This window comes from Cynoglossus semilaevis, chromosome 12, assembly GCF_000523025.1.
Source record: "Cynoglossus semilaevis isolate Cse_v1.0 chromosome 12, Cse_v1.0, whole genome shotgun sequence".
NCBI lineage: Eukaryota > Metazoa > Chordata > Actinopteri > Pleuronectiformes > Cynoglossidae > Cynoglossus > Cynoglossus semilaevis.
Window position 1 is genome coordinate 13,240,590 of NC_024318.1, and position 18,184 is coordinate 13,258,773.

An 18,184-nucleotide genomic window follows, 5' to 3' on the forward strand; every position below is an offset into this window, starting at 1 on the left:
CCTTTTTTGAAATCATTTGATGTCTGTTTTTATGAAACAGGTGCCCAACCCGTGGCCACACTGCATAGCACAATACCAGCCAGTGCCTATGGGAAGGTAATGGGAATCAGTATAAAGCAGATTGGATCCAAGACAATGCTGCATTTACAACCCACTAGAGAGTCAGTTATCTGTACTCTGGTCCTCTGCCACAGGAATGAGACAGTGCTAAGAGAGCTTAAGGTAAGTGAAGTGTTTAGTTTGCAATATACTGTATGATTGAACTAAATAATCAAACTTAACAAGTCCTGTAGTATACATTAACCAAACCTAACTAAGTGATATTGCAATATAAAGTTGGATAATTTTAAACACATTTTCCAGCTTGTATGTCAAAAGACAGAGCATGTGTTGAGACTCGCACTTAAGGACCCTGCTGCTTTACTTGGAGGTGGTTGTACTGAGACTCTGCTAGCTGCTTACATCAGACACAAGGTAACAGCTGATATTTAATACGCCATGTGACATGTAACAGTTGCTTTATTTTCATAACACAACAAGTAAAATATATCTTGGTTTTAATCCTTAGTGCAATGAAGCAGAAGCTGCAGCACAGTTAAGATGCTCACAGTCAGAGTACCTTCTGGGCATGGAGGTGTTCTGCCATTCTCTGGAGTATGTTGCCAAAGCCTTGGATCATGATGGTGGGGATTCTTTAATTGATCTGAATCATGCCCACCACTGGAATCAGCCTGTAGAAACAATGAAAAATAGCTTGGAATATAGTTTGGGCAATTGTGGCTGCGGACTTCTAAGAAACAGTCCAGGTATGAAGTGGACGTACCTTAACACTGCCTACAGCCCATTCTCAGCATCATCCTCGTCTGCAGATCCAACAGCACAGCCACGCGTTCTGGACTCGTTCACAGCTAAACTTAATGCATTACAAGTCGCTGTAGAAACTGCTAATCTCGCACTGGATATAAGGTTCATCATTCAAGATTTAAATTAGTAGCTTTGTGTTTTAAATTTAATTTGTGATGAGTAACGTGTGAAATAAAAAAAACAAAAACATTTGACTACCACAAATGCAACCTGTATTTTTATTTATTTATTAACATTTTGGGGAGTTGGATTATGCTTGTCAATTTTGTATGTAAATTGGTTTGTAATTTATTATTTATGTATTTATTATGCAAACTAATGCTCAAGATTGTGTAATAGGGAAGAAACCAAGTTTGCACCAGAAACATCAGAGCATGACCAGACCTTTTTCCAATTATTGAAAGAAATCAAACAGTTACATCCATTTCTAATATAAAGTGTACAAAAACAAAGTTGCTCTTTTGTGTGACTGCAGATATGAAAAGAACAAGACAACAGCACAGACAGGCTTTTCAGGATATTTTACTTGTTTTGTAACATGAATCCATGGGTCTATTCCAAAGAGCCTTTTGGGATGCTTTGTCAGTGGAACCTGAGATTGAAACAACTCCATTACGGGAGCAGTAGAGTAGTACTGTATATTTTAGGTCTGTGGTGTACAAGTTCTTATCCTCTAAGCAAGAGTGAAATAATATAAAACAAACAAAAAAAAAAAAACATTTTCTGTGACACAACCAAAAAAATCCATTAACATAAAACAGTGTTGAGGTTCAGCCTAACAAGGTTAGGTGGAGAAAACAGAACACCACTCCCTGCTGGAGAGAGGAGATAACAGTTGGTGCCATTTCAGGCCAACAGATGCAACGGACAGGTCCGACACTCCTGTGCTATGGAGACATTGTTGGGCACAAAGTAAAGGGGAGAGTTTACATGTGGTGAAAAAAAAACACAAAAAATGCACAATGTAAAATAAGGACAAATAAAGAATATGCTTTATATGTATATGTGCAAGTGATAAAAGGCACAATAGCACAGTGTGTCATGATTTCCTACTTCCTAGTTTCCTTAAATTTTAGGTTAAAGATCAAGTGCATTCAGAGTTTATTATTTCAGTCTGCGCTGACTTTGTTCAACATTATTATTCAAATGCTGCTGAGTTAACGACGTACATCACCCAGAGGACTCGACAGCAACAGGAATCAGCCATTTGTATATTGTGATTCACACCATTGTTATGAGACTCCACTGCCACTGAAAGGAATAAACTTAGGTGTATTTAGTTGGGGTTTTTTTTACAGCTTATTATTGGAAAGATTTGCAGGAGAATTACGGGAAATATTATTGAATTGCAAATAACTAAATTCAGTATCATCATGACATTGTCCCTGACAGAAGGACTCGTCCCAATACTCTCTCACTTCAACAGAGTAAAAAAAATTGGAACACAAACTTTGAATAAGAATCATGAATTTCATCTTTAAATATGAACGAATAGAGCTGTGAATTACTACCATTGAACAAATGTAGTAACAGGTGCTTCCATGTATCTAACAGTCATAACCACCTTAATAACTGTTTTCAGCTTTGCTTTTGAATCTGCAGAAAACCTGTTGTTCTCATTTGACCAAACACCGTGACCCACACTTTTTTTTTTTGATAAGATTTTCATGGACAGAATAGCCCAGTAAAACACAATGCCTTTTATCAAAACTGAAAAACATTGTCATATTGTTTTTTAAGATGTTTTCCTATATTCCTATTCCTACTGGTCATGTGCAATATTGTCTTCCTCGAGGAGCTGCAGTTTAAACAAGAGGCAAAGGCAGTGTACATGTGAATGTGGACAATACCTATTAGCAAACAAGCACATATCACTGCAGAACTGGACTAAACTGGATTTGCTGTTATCCAAGTGCCGTGACTCAACTGGTAACACACCAATAGTGCACAACCCTGAAAATTGCAGTTTAGACAAAGATTATTGGAGTCAGACTTTTTTTGTTTGTTTTACACCAATTCTGTTTTAAAGCTACATTGTGTAAGAATTAGGTCAAATGTATTCCACACTTCATTGTGAAATCATTGTTTAAATCATTGTTTTCACCACTCTGCAGCTTATTTGCAACTGGAGTAGTTTCTTGTCCATGGTGTTGGATCAACGTATCCACAGTTGCATGTTTAACTGACAACTGAGAGCTAACATACACTCTCCTCTATGCATGGGCAGGGATAAGGCAACCAAAGTGTTTAATGTCACTGCTAGATGTGGCTAAATTTCACGCAGTATAGCTTCAATGGCAGCTCTGTTGCAGCGCCATCTGGAGTCTGGCCTGGGCATATTTGATATCTTCAGTGCTACACAAGTATGGAATCTGAGATTCAGCAGATAAACCATGTCTGTGGATTTGGAGCTTCACTGACAACACTGCATTTGTTCAAATCTACACACTACTGGAGTAAATACCATCACACCTAAGAATACTACAAATAAAAGAAGGAAATTAAACAGAATATACCAATAACACAGATCATATTTAATGAATTAGTATGAGAGTATATTGTTTTTGGTCTTGTATAAGGGAATTAGTCATTCATTTGTTAGCAACTACCATATACGTTATGCAACAGCAGAAATTACCCAAGTTGCATTTTCCTCAACGCAGTCAGTCAAAGTACACTCCACGTTCACATGGCAATTATTTTTGGTATTATAAGTTTTACTTTATGCAGTTTTTATTTTTTCTTCCTTTTTTCTGGGGACAAATTACATGAACACAGGATACCAAGTATCCTGAGTCTACCAAGAGTCTAATTGTTAAGATTCCATCACAACTCAAATTTATAGTATGAGAAAAACATAATTGAACTAAAAGAACAAATACCGTTCCTGTAAAACTAATTTCCCTCTCCCATTACTTACACCAGGACAAACTGTCATGCCTTTTTTACCGTTTCTACAAACCATTTCCTCTTATAACTCACTCCACCCACCCCACCCCACCCAAAAGAACAGATCTACCAAACTCTCTGACTCACACCTTTAACTGAGGGGAGGGCGGAAAAGATGGAGAGACAGAGGGAGAAGACTGTACTGGCTTTGAGTGTTTAGGTCCTTCCTGATCATAGTGTGTGTACCTTTGGGGTTTTCGGGTGAGAGGGAGGGTGTTTGTGTGGGTCATGGCGATAGATATTAAGGGCAGGGTGGTGGCGCTGCAATGGCTCCAACCAGAAGTCAACCTCAATGAACGACGAGAGCTCCAGCAGCGTAACTCACAGAGCTGTCCGACTTGTTCCTGCACTCGCTCGACTGGGCATAGTTGAGGAAAGTGAAGTCCATTCCTAAACCAGATTTCCTCAGTTCAGCTACAGCCTGAAAAAAAAAAAAAAAATCTAATTTTAACTCTTAATTTGGTTTAATTGCTCTTCACTACAAACCTTGTTTCCAGATAAGCTGTGAAACAAATAATCAATACAAGTAGTAAAAGTAATTATGTTATTTAGAAATTCATTTCAAATGTTTTTGGACTAGGACAGAGGTCAGGTAAAAATAAAGAGTTATCTATCTAGCTATCTATCAAATGTCTACCCAGAGTCCAGAGCAGAGAGTGCTTCATAATGTGCATGACCAGTACTGGATCAGAAGCTGTACTACAGTAACTTACACACAAACATCAGAATCTGAAATACTTTAGTGATCCCAATGGGTAAATCATTGCAGGAACTGGACACACAAAATGCTACCACAAAAGTCCACAGTTCAGGCTACTTGTGGGAAAATGGACTTAATGGAACTCAAATGTATTGTCCTAGTCAAATCACACAATTAAAGATTTGGATTTTAACTGCTTTATTAGGTGTATCAACCCTTGTGGGGTGGGATGTGGAGACTGATGCTGTATTAATACTGCTTAGGCAGCAATTAGGTACTGAAAAAAATTAAAACGAGCCACCTGGGAACTAAATATTTACTCTCACTAACAAACCTGCAAGTGGAGACAGAAGGGACAACAGATTTAAACTATTAAACAAAAGGCTCTTCTAATTAAACCTGCAGCTGCTCTGGTGTACAGTAGATCATTGCTATGTCTCCAGCTTTATGTTGCAGTTATTCAGACTCCACCATCTGGAAAACGATTTTTGTGAACTGTTCAATTCTCTTACACCATTCCATAGAAAGAATTGAGGAATTTTTCTTTTTCTTTTTTTAGCTCAGGGACAAAGAAAGTACTGTCAGCTCATTTGGTATATTTCTTTCACTGCAGTAAATCTGAACAAAGGATTTAAGTCTCCAGATGAGCCATTTTAAATCACAATACTGGTGTTGTTGAAGTTTTCAGAACTCCAAGACATTATTTTTCTGTAATAACAACGTCTGATTTCTTTGAGGATTCAAGAGTAAGAAAAATGCCCACGGGACACATTGGACAAAAGGGGCAATCGTGTTCGTGGTTCAGAAATGTTGTCACTGTGACTTCAGACACCATGGCAGTAATACTTAACTCATGATAGTACAGCAGAACAGAAGATGTTCCAACTACTCACAAGGTTGACCAAGTGAGTGACAAAAATATTTTTAGGTGTTAGAGCAGGTATGGGAAAAATGTGGCCAGATCTCCATCTATCTGCTCCTCTGCATCAGCCCCCCGGTCAAATTTTAGTAGCCATTGGCCGTTGAGTCACCCCTGTATTAAGAGACTTAATATACACATGCAGTTGTTGATCAACATTCAAGTCATTTTTAATCACTAGGACTAGTACCTGTAAAAGTTAGTCTGCATAAGATATTTTACATCCTCTAGTGTTATTTATGTCATTTATCCACAACAACATTTTAAACCCTGAAACATGTATGTTATTAAACAACTGAACCAGTTTTTATTTGCTCTACCTACATTTAGCAGCACTCCGATGGGGTGACGCCCACAGATGGTGTTGCGATACTTCTTCAAGTAGTTGGTGAAGGATATTGGATCCAGCTGCTCTATAATGCCCATCCCCTTGGAAAACAGAGAAAAAAAGCAAAGAATTAATTAATTACTCGCAAATTACTTAATAAAAATGTTAAGAGCCTTCTTTTTTTCAGCCTGCTTTTTATTGCAGTGATATTATGTATATACACAGGAATTTTGCTTTGATTTGTTTCTTCTGGGTTTTTTTTGGGGGGGGGAGGGTGACAGCAATTTTGAATTTTCTCAAAAGGTAATTGGTGACATTAGAGGTTGCCTTATTTTAGAAATCTGTTGTTTTCATATTGATGAGATGGATTTCACACACCAAGAAATCATAATAAATAATCTGTGAGTACTAATTGAAAACCTCTGGTTTAAAAAATACTCTTTATGAAGATAAATCCTGATGAAATTTCAATTAACAAGTGTTGTTTCTTCAAAATATTAAGATAATTTTCATACACAATTCTCCATGTGATCTGACACATTTTTGTGTAGTTTCCTGTGCACTTACCATTTTATCGAGATGTTCAATTGACCTGTAAATCTCCCCTTGAGATTCATCATAGTATGTGTAGTGGAAGCGATTGCCTTAAAGGACATGTACATCAGTACAGAAGTAATGTTTGACTTCATAAATTACAGATTTTAAAAAATACCTACCCCAGTGGCAGAAATCAGATGAGATGATGAAAAGGTTGGAAGGATCAGCCAGATACTTGCTTAGCACCTTTCCATATTCCTGCTCTTTAGATTCACTCAGGGCACCCACCAGCACAGGGACGATGCTAAAATCATCTTTGCGGCTACAACATCAAAATGATTCACTTATCACACATGAAAGGTGTTGCCTGCAGGATGTTACAAGAACATTGCACCTTTACTCCCTACAAGCATGCCTACGTTATTCATGTTTTTCTCCTCAGGGTCTAATTAAACATGTAAAAACATGAGCCTGAGCTGCTACATTACACTTTTGAACACCAAAATTGTTTTTTTCCCACAATTTAGTCAACCCAGCACCAATATAAACTTCTGTCATCCTCATTTACAACCTAAATATTTATTTTATGCTGAATACTTTAAGATATAAACCACATTGCTTATATTAATATTAATTCCTGGAGAAAAAACATGTTCACCTAATAACTTGAGAAAATTAATCTTTCAAATAAAACTTTAGTCGTGTGTCCATAATGCGCTTCAGCTGAAAACATTACCTCTCCATGGCTTTAGCAGTATAAGGCAAGTGCATTTCAATACTGTGTTCGTCTTGATCTGTCTTCATATTCATCCGCTCAAACAACCCAGTTTTCCAGAGGTCAGCATAAACTGTAAAACACAAGTAATTTATGTTTTAGTTGTGACTCTCACAACGATGTAGCAACTGCTAATGTCAATTTTTAAAACTCCGTGCATTGAAATCCAGATATTTGGGAATGCAGAACATGAAAGGAACACCTACCCTTCTGGTCAATTCTGAGGTCATAGAGAGGCGTTCTATATATTTCTGCAGACGACAGGGCACAACGGGATAGGGGCACATGGTGTGAAGGTCCCAGAATGAAGATTCTACGACTGAAGGGCAACAGCACTTTGTTTCACTTAATTTACAAAGACATATCACTAACTGGCACAGACTCTACAAGTCTTTAACTAAAAACTAATTTTCAATTAAAGACGTTTTTTGTTGTTTTGTTTTTTTTTACACCTGTTCATGCTTATACACTTTAAAAACACACATGTTACCACTACCATTGTCACCAACTTTTGCTAATCAAAACGTAAAACACAAATTAACAAAAAAGGAGGTTTTAAACATTTCTTTAAAATTACAGAAAAGCATAACTTACGTGATGGAAGGATCAACCTGTTTATAGGCATGTGCTGCACAAGCACCACAGTAGGTGTACCCAGCATGTCTGCAAACAAAAGTATGGCACATTACGGTGACAAGCATCTCAGATGGATAATATTTGACATGTTTAGATGACATTCTACTGCAGGGATTGAAATGTGCTCACGGTGCTATGATGGCTCGAGCAGGTCTGAAAGTGGACTGTGCTTGGGACAGCCAGCCCTCTAGTTGTGCATTCAGCTGAGGTCCTGAACAGGCAAAATAAAGAAAAAGGAAGGTTTACAAAAGAGGTTCCACAAAGTAATGTAATGTTTGTTTCTATTTGTTTCCTAGGAGATAAAAGAGCTGAGATGACAGCCAGAGCTAAAGGAAACGGAATTAAGCAAACGGGATCAGATCCCAGTGTGATTATGTTTTGTCTGAGATGTGCTATCTTCCATTTTTCCAAATATCCAATCCAGTTATTCTGACTATTGAACCAACACAAAATATTATATTGACAGTTTCCTGATTGTCATTAAATCTGCAGGGGAGACAAACAATTTATTTGGTTCTACATGGAAAGAAATGTCAATGTCAGTTCACCCGTTTAGTAAGCTTATAATAAAACACTGCTGCACTGGTAAAAGCACTGCATATACACTAGTTATGCAGTGACAGAAATGTAAATTATGAACAATGCAGTGAGCCCAAATGTGGATGCACAGACAGGCCAACCGTGAAATGGTGGAGGGGATGCAGCATTAGGCTTTACTTCTGCTCTACCCGATCCTTTGTTTCATAGGTTATTTTTAACGTTACTGAACTGGAGCCGCAGACCAAGTCGACGCCTGTTTAGTAGTAGATACAGTCAAAATGCTGACGGGGGGGCTCTATTATCCTGTAGAAGACTATCAGTAGGCCAGTGAGTTCTGCAATATAGTTAGTCATTATTGACTTGACAGGTTTGCATTCTTGTCAAAATAAAACGCTGGCTTGCAGATGAGCGTTTGCCTGGCAGCATTCTAATCTATCGCAAAAAGAAAAAAAAAAAGAAAGACGCCGAATTAGCTCAAAACAACCGGTAAACAATGAGAGCCGAGATGAGGCAGCTAATGTTGGCTAGCAGAGCTTTTTGAGAACTGGATTAGCACTGCATGATTAACGATTACTTTCCAAAGCAATAATGGCATGTATGATAATGGCAGCCTTGAGATTGTAGAGTAATTGCGGCGCCCTTACATGAATACGATTTAAGTAGATTTTTAGAATATACTTATATATAAAAGAAAACCAACATTCAGTTAGCATGCAGTGTGCTAACACAGTCGATTATTTGGCAGTTACCCGAAGCAGAGTACCAGCTCCCGGAATGACTAGCTTCTCTGCATATCGCTCGGTTCGACATCTTGGATCCCAAGCCGCCTATCTTGGTCTTCTTAACACTTGTCAGGCAAAAATGTAAACACCTAAAGCCGATGTGAGCTGACCCAGAGCAGAAACAACGCCTTCTGGCTGACTTGATTGCAAAGACAAAGGGCAGTCAGCCTGAAGACAGCTGGGCTTAGCAGGCTAACAAGCTTAGTGCTCCGTCAGCTGTTACCGGTTAGCAGTGAACTGTCGTTTTGATACGAACTCTTGTCAGTTTTTAAGTAGACTTGTAAAGGCACAGCTAGATAAACACTCTGAATGCTCGTTAACTGCAGCAGAAAACGCAAACCCAGGATACTGCCACAGTTAGGATTGGGATTGAAGATTTCTGGTTTATGTGTCGAGCCAGGTTTGGGGGGTGTTTTACAGGGCACTCACGGTTACGTCAGATAATTCTGATTTGGTGTTGCTTTAGAAACAGCACGGTGATTGGTAAAATGACTCAGAAGGCGTGGTTAAAACTCACCCGTTAGAAAAAGGTATATAGTCAGTACAACAAACCACCATGACATGTGGTTTTGATTCTAAATCTAAAAATGCTAAAATGTTCATTGTAACCATTTATACAACATTAAATAGAGTCTTAAACTCTATTTAATGAGAGACAGAGTTTTCTTAGTGCCTCACTTTTATAAATCTTTTCTTATTAATTGTCTCATTGTGAACCAGTTCACCCTTACTACGCTTTGAACACATTTAGCAAAAAGTATATTCTCACAAGTTATTTTTTTTTTACAATTTAATTCTAATTCTGTGCTAAATTCACAATACTCAGATTGTACTGGATCATACAAAATGTCCACTTGCGAGATTCCCTTTAAGTGCTCCTATATTGCAACACATATAATTGAGATAAAGGATACAGCAATGGCATGGGGGGTTGGTTTGAGACAAGAAGTGTTAAAGTCAAAAAGAAGAAAGAATAAAAGGAATTTTTACAACAGGAACAGGAAGTAAAGGTTGTTCTAGTGTATGCTTTGGATACAGTTAATCTTTCTTTTAGGCTTGCACTGAAGGCGGCGGACTTTATGATGCATACCTTTTCATCTGAAGAGACCAAGTTGCAAAAGATTAGAAATGTGCATGTCAGAGGTACTGTTAAAGATTCAAGAACAGGTAAGAGAGGCAGGACCAAAAATGGTGCCAACGATGCCTCAAATGAAATGACATTGAGTCAGGATAAATACCATAACATGCTAAATACCATTTGCAAATATTTGCATCTTTCCAAATAGCACATATCTAATGAGCTTTAAGGTGGTTAATTTCCAATCATTCTTATTATTAATGATAATTATTATCATATTGTATATTATCATTCTTTTTAGAACCAGGCTCAATTTTTAAAAAATAAAACAAAGACACTTGTCTCCACACAGTGTCTAAAGTTAATTTTGTTACCCTAAAAGACGTCCTTCTCAAATACATTTTCCTCATTTATGTTCCATTCTATCCATCTATCTAATTCATTCTGTACTGCTTTGTTCAATTTTCTGTATGTTTGCATTTTTCTGACATCACTTGTCTTTAAAGCCAGTACTTTAACGTCACATATCTCGAGTACTAAAATAGAAAATAGACTACATGACATAACTACAATGTACATACCAACTGCCGTATAAAATGAAAATACATGCCGGAAATATGGTGAACTGTAATTTAGTAATAGATTAACTATGAGGGCAGAAATTAAGGCACCAATTAAATATTGGGCAGTTGTTTCGGACTGATATCTAGTGCGCACACTCAAACGGAAGCCGGAAGTTGTATGCGGATCGACTGTGTTTCTGAGGAGCCATCATAGCTGTTACTTATGCGACAACACTGTTATGTGGGAAAGGTATCGCGACTTCATGGCTATACAGATGTGCATTTATAAAACGTATGCATGACCGTGTCCATTACTGCATTTGGGGACTTTTAAAAGAAAAGAGACCGGTGACGTGAGAGTGATGTCGACCAAAACAAACGCAAGTAAAAGCAAAGACAGCGGCGAAGTTATAAAAAACTACCACAAGCAGGCGTTTGAGTACATTTCGAAAGCATTAAGGATTGACGAAGATGACTCAGGTTGGTTTGCAAGGTCGATTCGCTTTCAGCTGATGAGCAGTCATGTATTGTGTGTGACAGACAGTGGTGATGTAAACATCCTCTCTGCTGACAGGTGAAAAAGACGAGGCTGTACAGTGGTACAAGAAGGGCATCGCTGAGCTGGAAAAGGGTATAGTTGTGGAGATCATAGCAGAAGGTAATTAAGAGATGGTCCCCACAGTCAGAGGATGTACTATGCTACCAAGCTTCAGTTTAATATTTAATATTTAATTTGTTTCTTTTTTTTTTTTCAAACAGGTGACCATTATGAAAGAGCAAAGAGACTACAGGATAAAATGATCAACAATCTCTCTATGGCAAAAGACAGACTGGCTCTGTTAGGTACAGTAATTTCAACTTTGCTATCTATTTTTGTGATGTGTAGGGACAAGGATACTTTTCAGTAGTACTGCCCCCTGTGACAGAATTGAAACATGGCGACATTAACACAGTAAGAACTGTTTTTGTTCGTTTGTTAATGTTTTTAAGCCTTTAGAAAATGTACATAAACAGTGGCTTTCATTTGTTATATTGTCTTTGTTTTTGTGGCCTAATTCTAATTGACCTCTGTGGTCCTATGTCAACCAGAACATGTCAAAGCACACAATTGTACAATAATCACCATAACAACCAAGTTAAGAAGTTGTTCTCTATTCAAGTGCCTAAAGTTACAGTGTTAGTAATCACAATAATAGTAATGTACTTATTACTTAACATTCACCATATATTGATGTCCTGTACAACAGAGACAACACTGGCTTCTAAAAGTAAGAATGTACCCAAGAAGACCTCAAATCCGGTGCTACCACAACCACAGCCTAGTCCTAAAAGTCAGCCTGCAGTGCCTGGAGTGTCCACAAACAACAGGCCCTCCACTGCTGTCAGACCTCCATCAAGAGCCACTGTTTCAAAGGTGAGATTTAAAAAAAGTATGTAGCTGCATTTGTGAAGAATCAACATGAATGCAACTTGATGCATAGATACAAATGAAACGTCTTTTTCCCTGTAACATACTCAGGTGACGCCAAAAGTGACAAAAGCTCAAAATGGAAAACCATCAGCAGTGAAACAGCCACAAAAAAGAGACATGAAAAACTTTAAAAATGTTGACAGCAAGTTGGCCAACTTGATTTTAAATGAAATTGTTGACAGGTATTTAGGAGCATTTTTTCCTAACTTAAAAAAAGTGCTGTCTTCAATACACCAGATAAGAGATAGTTGTATTTATCATGTGTCTATATTTTTGTTGTAGTGGACCGACTGTCTCATTCGGAGACATTGCTGGACAAGATCTGGCAAAGCAAGCACTTCAAGAGATTGTTATCCTACCTGCTATTAGACCAGAGGTAATCTTGTGTTTATTTTGTGTCACACATGACAACACTTCGAATTACCATGTGAAAATTATACAGTATTTTTCTCCCTAGCTTTTCACTGGCCTGAGAGCTCCACCACGTGGTTTGCTTTTATTTGGTCCACCTGGAAATGGAAAAACAATGCTGGTAAAACAAACACCTGTTCCAAAACATAATGTTAAATAATGTTTGTTTGCAGTAGTTGTTTTCCAAAGAGATTATAACCAAATAATGTCAATGATTAATCTCACCAGGCCAAAGCAGTCGCAACTGAGTCGAACGCAACATTCTTCAACATTAGTGCTGCAAGTTTGACCTCCAAATATGTAAGAAAAAGCCCTGAGACCTCTTTATGTCAAGACCTGGTTTTAAATTCAGCATCTTTATGTTTTTAACAACATTGCCATTGTCTTCACAGGTGGGAGAAGGCGAGAAGCTTGTTCGAGCCCTTTTTGCTGTTGCCAGAGAACTGCAGCCCTCTATCATCTTTATCGGTTTGATTTTTTGAAAAAAAACCCAAATAAATGAAAATAACCACATACTTTATGTATGTTCACTGAATGGAAAAAGTCAGATTTTTCATTTTCAAATTTTTACTTCCAGATGAGGTGGATAGCTTGCTGTGTGAAAGGCGGGAGGGAGAACACGAGTCCTCTCGTCGGTTGAAAACTGAGTTTCTGATCGAGTTTGATGGCGTAAGATCTGTCTTTTTTTTCTATCCTGTCCTAAGTTTGTAGTATGTTAAAAGTCTCATAATCAAATTGGGGGGGGGGGGGGGGGGGTTATTTAAAGCTTTAAAGGAGAAGTGCTGGGTGTTTTCATTTTAACACCCAGAAAGCCAAATGTCGGGCCGGTGCAGAAAATCTAGGGGGATGGGGGGGAGTAAGGAAGGTTAATAAAAAAAAAAAAGAATTAAACAATGTTAAAAGTAAAAGTATCTCTATAATCTGTTAGGTGCACAAGTGTCTGGGACATTTTACACAGCTGTATTGCTTGGTTTTAGGTACATTCAGGAGGAGATGACCGAGTGCTTGTAATGGGAGCAACTAACAGACCTCAGGAACTGGATGAAGCAGTTCTGAGGTATACTATGAAAATACCCAATCCTTCATAATAATACAGAAATAGTTGTGTTTTATTTGTACTTTTTACACTTACTTTGTTCTATTTATTTAAAGGCGGTTCGCCAAGAGGCTTTACGTGACATTGCCAGATGAGCAGGTATTTACAGACCAATCATGTCTGTGTACTACGGTTGTTTTAAAATTTGAATTTCATTTCATTTATGCTGAAATTTGCAATTCTACATTTTTTTTTCTCCAGACAAGATGCACACTTCTGATAAATCTATTGGGAAAACATGGAAATCCACTCAGCAAGAGTGAAATGTCCTATCTGGCAAAGTTAGTCTCATATTAACAGCATATTAACACAGTTTTCCCAATCACTGTATGGAACTGTACTGTACTTCATGTGTTCTAATGTTGTTCCCGGTGTCATTTGAACAGACAGACGGCAGGATACTCAGGCAGTGATTTGACATCTTTAGCTAAAGATGCTGCACTGGGGCCGATTAGGGGTAGGGGCTTTTCATCACATTAGTGTGTCGATCCCATACTAAACTGTGTGTGTACATTGAAAATGTTCTGCGAGAATATGACGATGTATTTGTCTTACAGAGCTGGGGCCAGTTCAGGTCCGATCTATGGCTGCTAATGAGGTGAGATTGTTTCCTTCTCGGTGCTTTGCATTTTCCATTTCAACTGCTTGTTTGTTTTTTACATGCTAGTGTTGCACACAGTGTCAGTTACACACGTTGGTGCCGTTTCAGATGAGAAACATCAGGAAGAAGGACTTTGAAGATTCCCTCAAAAGAATCAAACCCAGCGTTAGTCCAGCCACTCTCAACATGTATGCAAAGTGGAATGAGGATTTTGGTGACACAACGGCGTTTTGAACTTAACAACATAGTTAAATGTCAAAAAATGTAAAAATTACCTTTGATTCCTTTGTTTTACCGTGTGGTTCACAACAGCAATATGAACCTGAAAAAAAAACTTTTGGTTTATACCTTACATGTACTATGTGGGGAAAAGAATAATGACTCAAAAAACAACTTTCCTTTTTTTTTTTTTTTTTTTTGGAAAGCACAAACAAGGTTGTGTGTCTTTTGAATTACATTTCTTTGAGATTGTGCTCTTAAAGTACAGTTGTAGCTTTGCTACTTTAAAAAAAACATAATTTATTTTTTTCTCTGACTACTAGAGGGCAGCAAGTTTCTCTAACTTTAGTAAAAACAATTTCCACATCCTACAGTGGCATGGAGTAATGACAAGTTGATGGTATTGGTCACCAAGTGTTCTCTGTACTTGTACATAAAAAGAATGATAGTAATTGGACAGAATTTGCCATGGTGGGCTTTTGTGCGATATGTATTGCATTTGCTGTTGTTTACAAATATAAATATTGAAACTGTATTTGCAAACCGGGATAATAACGTTGCTCTAAGTGATCATCAAATCAAACAGAGTTATGGTATTGTGTTTGAAATATTCGATTGAGCTGCAGTGTAAAAGCTCCACTTCCCTTTTACACCAATAAATGCATTCACCAAGAGTTTGGACTTTACATTTCTGGTTTGCATGTGATGGCAGCAAACAGGTTGATAGTTAGCAAAAAGGAATTATATTTATTAAAGATAAGAATAATATTTTACAATATGATAGTAAGAGATACACTGCTTTTGTGGGGGAAAAAACCCAACTTTACTTTGTAGCCCAAAGGGATTTTCTTCTGTAGACCCTGGACCAGTTTTACCAAGCAGTAAAAGTTCCTTGCCTTATACAGTCCATGACAGAATAGCAGAATAAGACTTCTGATCATGGAGCCAAAAACCTTGGTTCAAATCCCTGTCTTTGAAGACAACTGTGAGACTTACTAAGATATTCCATTTTCTTGTTAGGACATGAAGTAGTTTCACCAACTAATAAAACATTGCAACTCATTTTAAATGGTAATATAATGACTCACCTATTCCTATGGTGAATAACAGTCCCCGCATACCACTAGAGAGAGCCAAAGTACCATCAGTCTTAGCCAAACAACAGTTTGCAGAGACCAACTGCTCTCTTTTTTAGGGTGGAAAATCTAATAGTAAGCTTAAAAAATATATTGGCTTTGTATATAAATTAAATAAACTTTCTAAACTTAATTAGTATCACATTGTTACAGTGGCGAACACCAACGGGAATTTTTTTTATAATCAAAACATTGGCATTTCTTTATGTCTAAAGGTAGATGGTGCTAGAGTTCACGATTTCAATTTACGGTAATTACTGCGGCAACAAGTGAAATATTTTGCATGTAAGCGCAGATGTGAGGAATGTATTAAATTACTACAAATATGTGTTTACTTTAAATGCTGCTCTACTGTGTTGGCTCTCATATTGAATGATGGCTGGCTTAACTTCACAGTGTTGTGTGACTTATGTCTTGACTTTTTCAAATTAATATTTATGTTCTCATAGGAGCCATAAAGGGTGTCACACCACTGATGTGAGGCTACATGTGATGCAAAACTGTGGCTTGAACGGGGGTCAGCAGCTGTCAGAGTCGTTCAGGGTCAGTGGTCAGTCGGTTAGAAAACTAAAAACTTCATCAAGTACCACTTCTGTCTATGAAGCCCATCACATGGTCAGGTCTCCTGGTGCTGCCTCTGGTTTATGTGGTCTTTTTTCTCCAGCACATGTTTACAGACTCTCCACATTTAAACATTTTCTCCTTTAAAGCCTGAGGTTATCATGAAATTTTAAAAAAATCCAAATGCAAAACACTCCCAGAATTGCAACCACACCTTGAGGACTACCCTCTTCCCCGGGGGGAGAGATATTGGCTGGAGTGTGTTTTTTAACGTGTCATGGCTGAAGAGCTCCTTTCATGATGGCAGGCTGGAGTGAGGTGTGTTAGGAGTTAAGGGTTTAGTCATCACCTCTCCTCTGTTTGCTCTTCCCTGTGAGCATCCTGCACTGTAAACAAATGGCCTTTAGGGTGGACAGGTTAGAGGACTATTTAGTGATTTTATTTGGAGGGTTAAATTCCACTTACAGGTGGTGAAATCAACCAACATGTGGTGATATTTCAACACAACCTGCACCTGCTGTTAAACAGCCCAAAATATCTGCAATCAAAATGCTAATTATGGTGAATTTCGGAGCGTATTTAATCAATTTTAGCAGTTTCTCTTCAATTTTCTGACCACTTCACCCACTTCAGGGAAAACAGAATTGATAGCTTCAGTGAGAAGCCCACCCTGTAGAGAGTAGAATAATATTCAACACAGTGAGGACCTCTCACTGACTAAGTAAACAGTACGCGAGTGTTGCCTAAAGTGGTACATTATGAAAACAGCAGTGGGGTCACAGGGTTTTGTTTTATGTAGGATTTATCTAGGAATTAATAGTTACTCGGTGGAAGTATTACAAATAAGTCAGACATTATTTTTAACCTTATACTTTTAATATAAATTCATCAGGGCAGTGTTGGAGTGAGCATCTGATCTGCACTATCCTTTAACAACACATTGTTGTTTGGTGATTTCTCTAAATATTTAGAAGTTAGTTGCTGTTTGTTATGTTGGTGGGTGTGGACAGTGGGCTTCACAGTGAAAGGCCTTCAGAGCTGTTTCCACATATCAGCACTGACTGCTACTGTTCCACTGACCTGAAAACCCACACCATACACGTTCTTTCATTTGCCATGGCAGTGTTGTCTTTGTCTCCCACAGGAGAACCGAGTCGTGTATCTTATTGCAGCATCTGTCTTTTATGAGCAAATTTATTTTCTCTGCTCGCTGTTTATTTATGTGGGGGAGCTGTGAGGATAGAGGGGTGTGTGTGAGAGTGTGTGGGTGAGTGTGTTTGATGGTTAAAAATGGGGTGTCACTGCACATTTATTTAAATGTTTTGGATGGAAATAATATCTAGACAACTTATATAAATGGAGAAGACTAAAGCTACACTGGTTTAGATATTTGTGACCAAAAGTGACAAAAACAACTGATAATGACATGCTAAATAAATTCAGGATCACATGGTCTCATACAGTTGTAGCTTTCACCAAACTACTTGCAGGTGGCTTATTTTGCAGACGGCATAACTCAAAGTGAACCACAATGAACTTATGACTTTTCCATTTCCTGTGCAGCCTGCAGCCAAGGCTACAACAAGAGAAGGGAGCTGATTCTGTTATGCCAACACATGACCTGCAGAGCCATTAATCTCAGCAGCGTTGTCTGAGATAATGAGGCCAAAGACCTGTCTATGACTTCACACAATCTGCTGATGTATTGTACCTGACATCAGCTGAGGTCATTCATCAACAAATGTCTGAAATATTATGTTTTTCTTACACTGTGTACACGTTACCAGGAACCAGGAGACAAACATCTTTAAAAGGAGCAGGACCGTAATGTCTATCTCTCAGGTTGGCAGATGAACGCCAAATGATGTTAGATCACAAATCCAGACTGACCTGGACATGTCGGGACATGGCTTTACCGGAGGAAGGAGTGAATTGAATCTGGGGAAAATGTTGCATTGTCCGGACGAGCCTGCGGGCTTGCCTGTGGTGCATCACTGCCACGCAGGTGTGGCGAATAC

General features: G+C 38.1%; 3 protein-coding genes across 6 annotated transcripts in view; 2 read left to right on the forward strand and 1 right to left on the reverse strand.

Annotated features, from left to right (window-relative positions):
* The window catches only part of mkks (MKKS centrosomal shuttling protein), a 2,915-nt gene extending 1,329 nt beyond the window's left edge, over positions 1-1,586 (forward strand). The window contains exons 2-4 of the mRNA XM_008322364.2: positions 41-222; positions 364-474; positions 569-1,586. Of these exons, the coding sequence (XP_008320586.1) occupies positions 41-222; positions 364-474; positions 569-991 (716 nt within the window). The 3' untranslated portion in view covers positions 992-1,586. The remainder of the gene's footprint in view (positions 1-40; positions 223-363; positions 475-568) is intronic.
* Positions 1,371-9,632, reverse strand: memo1 (mediator of cell motility 1). 3 transcript variants are annotated; one of them, XM_008322357.3, is made up of 9 exons: positions 9,548-9,632; positions 7,838-7,919; positions 7,667-7,735; positions 7,279-7,391; positions 7,034-7,145; positions 6,477-6,619; positions 6,328-6,404; positions 5,757-5,861; positions 1,371-4,234 (listed from the first exon to the last, which is right to left on the reverse strand). In XM_008322357.3, exons 1-9 carry the CDS (start codon positions 9,591-9,593, stop codon positions 4,103-4,105), a joined length of 879 nt encoding a protein of 292 aa, XP_008320579.1. In that variant the 5' UTR covers positions 9,594-9,632; the 3' UTR covers positions 1,371-4,102. The 3 variants fall into 3 exon arrangements, with proteins under 3 accessions (XP_008320579.1, XP_008320578.1, XP_008320580.1); XM_008322356.3 differs by lacking the exon at positions 9,548-9,632 and adding an exon at positions 8,998-9,508; XM_008322358.3 differs by lacking the exons at positions 1,371-4,234; positions 9,548-9,632 and adding exons at positions 5,364-5,559; positions 8,998-9,520.
* A 465-nt stretch (positions 9,633-10,097) lies between these two features.
* Positions 10,098-15,143, forward strand: spast (spastin). 2 transcript variants are annotated; one of them, XM_008322360.3, is made up of 16 exons: positions 10,098-10,197; positions 11,246-11,329; positions 11,431-11,514; positions 11,919-12,085; positions 12,191-12,324; positions 12,425-12,518; positions 12,600-12,674; positions 12,782-12,853; positions 12,946-13,021; positions 13,131-13,222; positions 13,531-13,610; positions 13,706-13,748; positions 13,851-13,930; positions 14,036-14,106; positions 14,207-14,247; positions 14,359-15,143. In XM_008322360.3, the coding sequence occupies exons 1-16, from the start codon at positions 10,110-10,112 to the stop codon at positions 14,482-14,484; spliced, it is 1,407 nt and encodes a 468-aa protein (XP_008320582.1). In that variant the 5' UTR covers positions 10,098-10,109; the 3' UTR covers positions 14,485-15,143. The 2 variants fall into 2 exon arrangements, with proteins under 2 accessions (XP_008320582.1, XP_008320581.1); XM_008322359.3 differs by lacking the exon at positions 10,098-10,197 and adding an exon at positions 10,649-11,151.
* Positions 15,144-18,184: the final 3,041 nt, after the last annotated feature.

Excerpts from the sequence above, each read along its gene's own strand:
- spast (XM_008322359.3), top strand. The coding sequence starts at position 11,034 with ATGTCGACCAAAACAAACGCAAGTAAAAGCAAAGACAGCGGCGAAGTT. Across the intron at positions 12,675-12,781 it reads GAAATGGAAAAACAATGCTG|GCCAAAGCAGTCGCAACTGA; the intron begins GTAAAACAAACA and ends TAATCTCACCAG. Across the intron at positions 13,223-13,530 it reads TTCTGATCGAGTTTGATGGC|GTACATTCAGGAGGAGATGA; the intron begins GTAAGATCTGTC and ends GCTTGGTTTTAG.
- memo1 (XM_008322356.3), bottom strand. The coding sequence starts at position 9,058 with ATGTCGAACCGAGCGATATGCAGAGAAGCTAGTCATTCCGGGAGCTGG. Across the intron at positions 7,736-7,837 it reads GCTCGAGCCATCATAGCACC|ACATGCTGGGTACACCTACT; the intron begins GTGAGCACATTT and ends TTTTGTTTGCAG. Across the intron at positions 6,405-6,476 it reads ATCTGATTTCTGCCACTGGG|GCAATCGCTTCCACTACACA; the intron begins GTAGGTATTTTT and ends ATGTCCTTTAAG.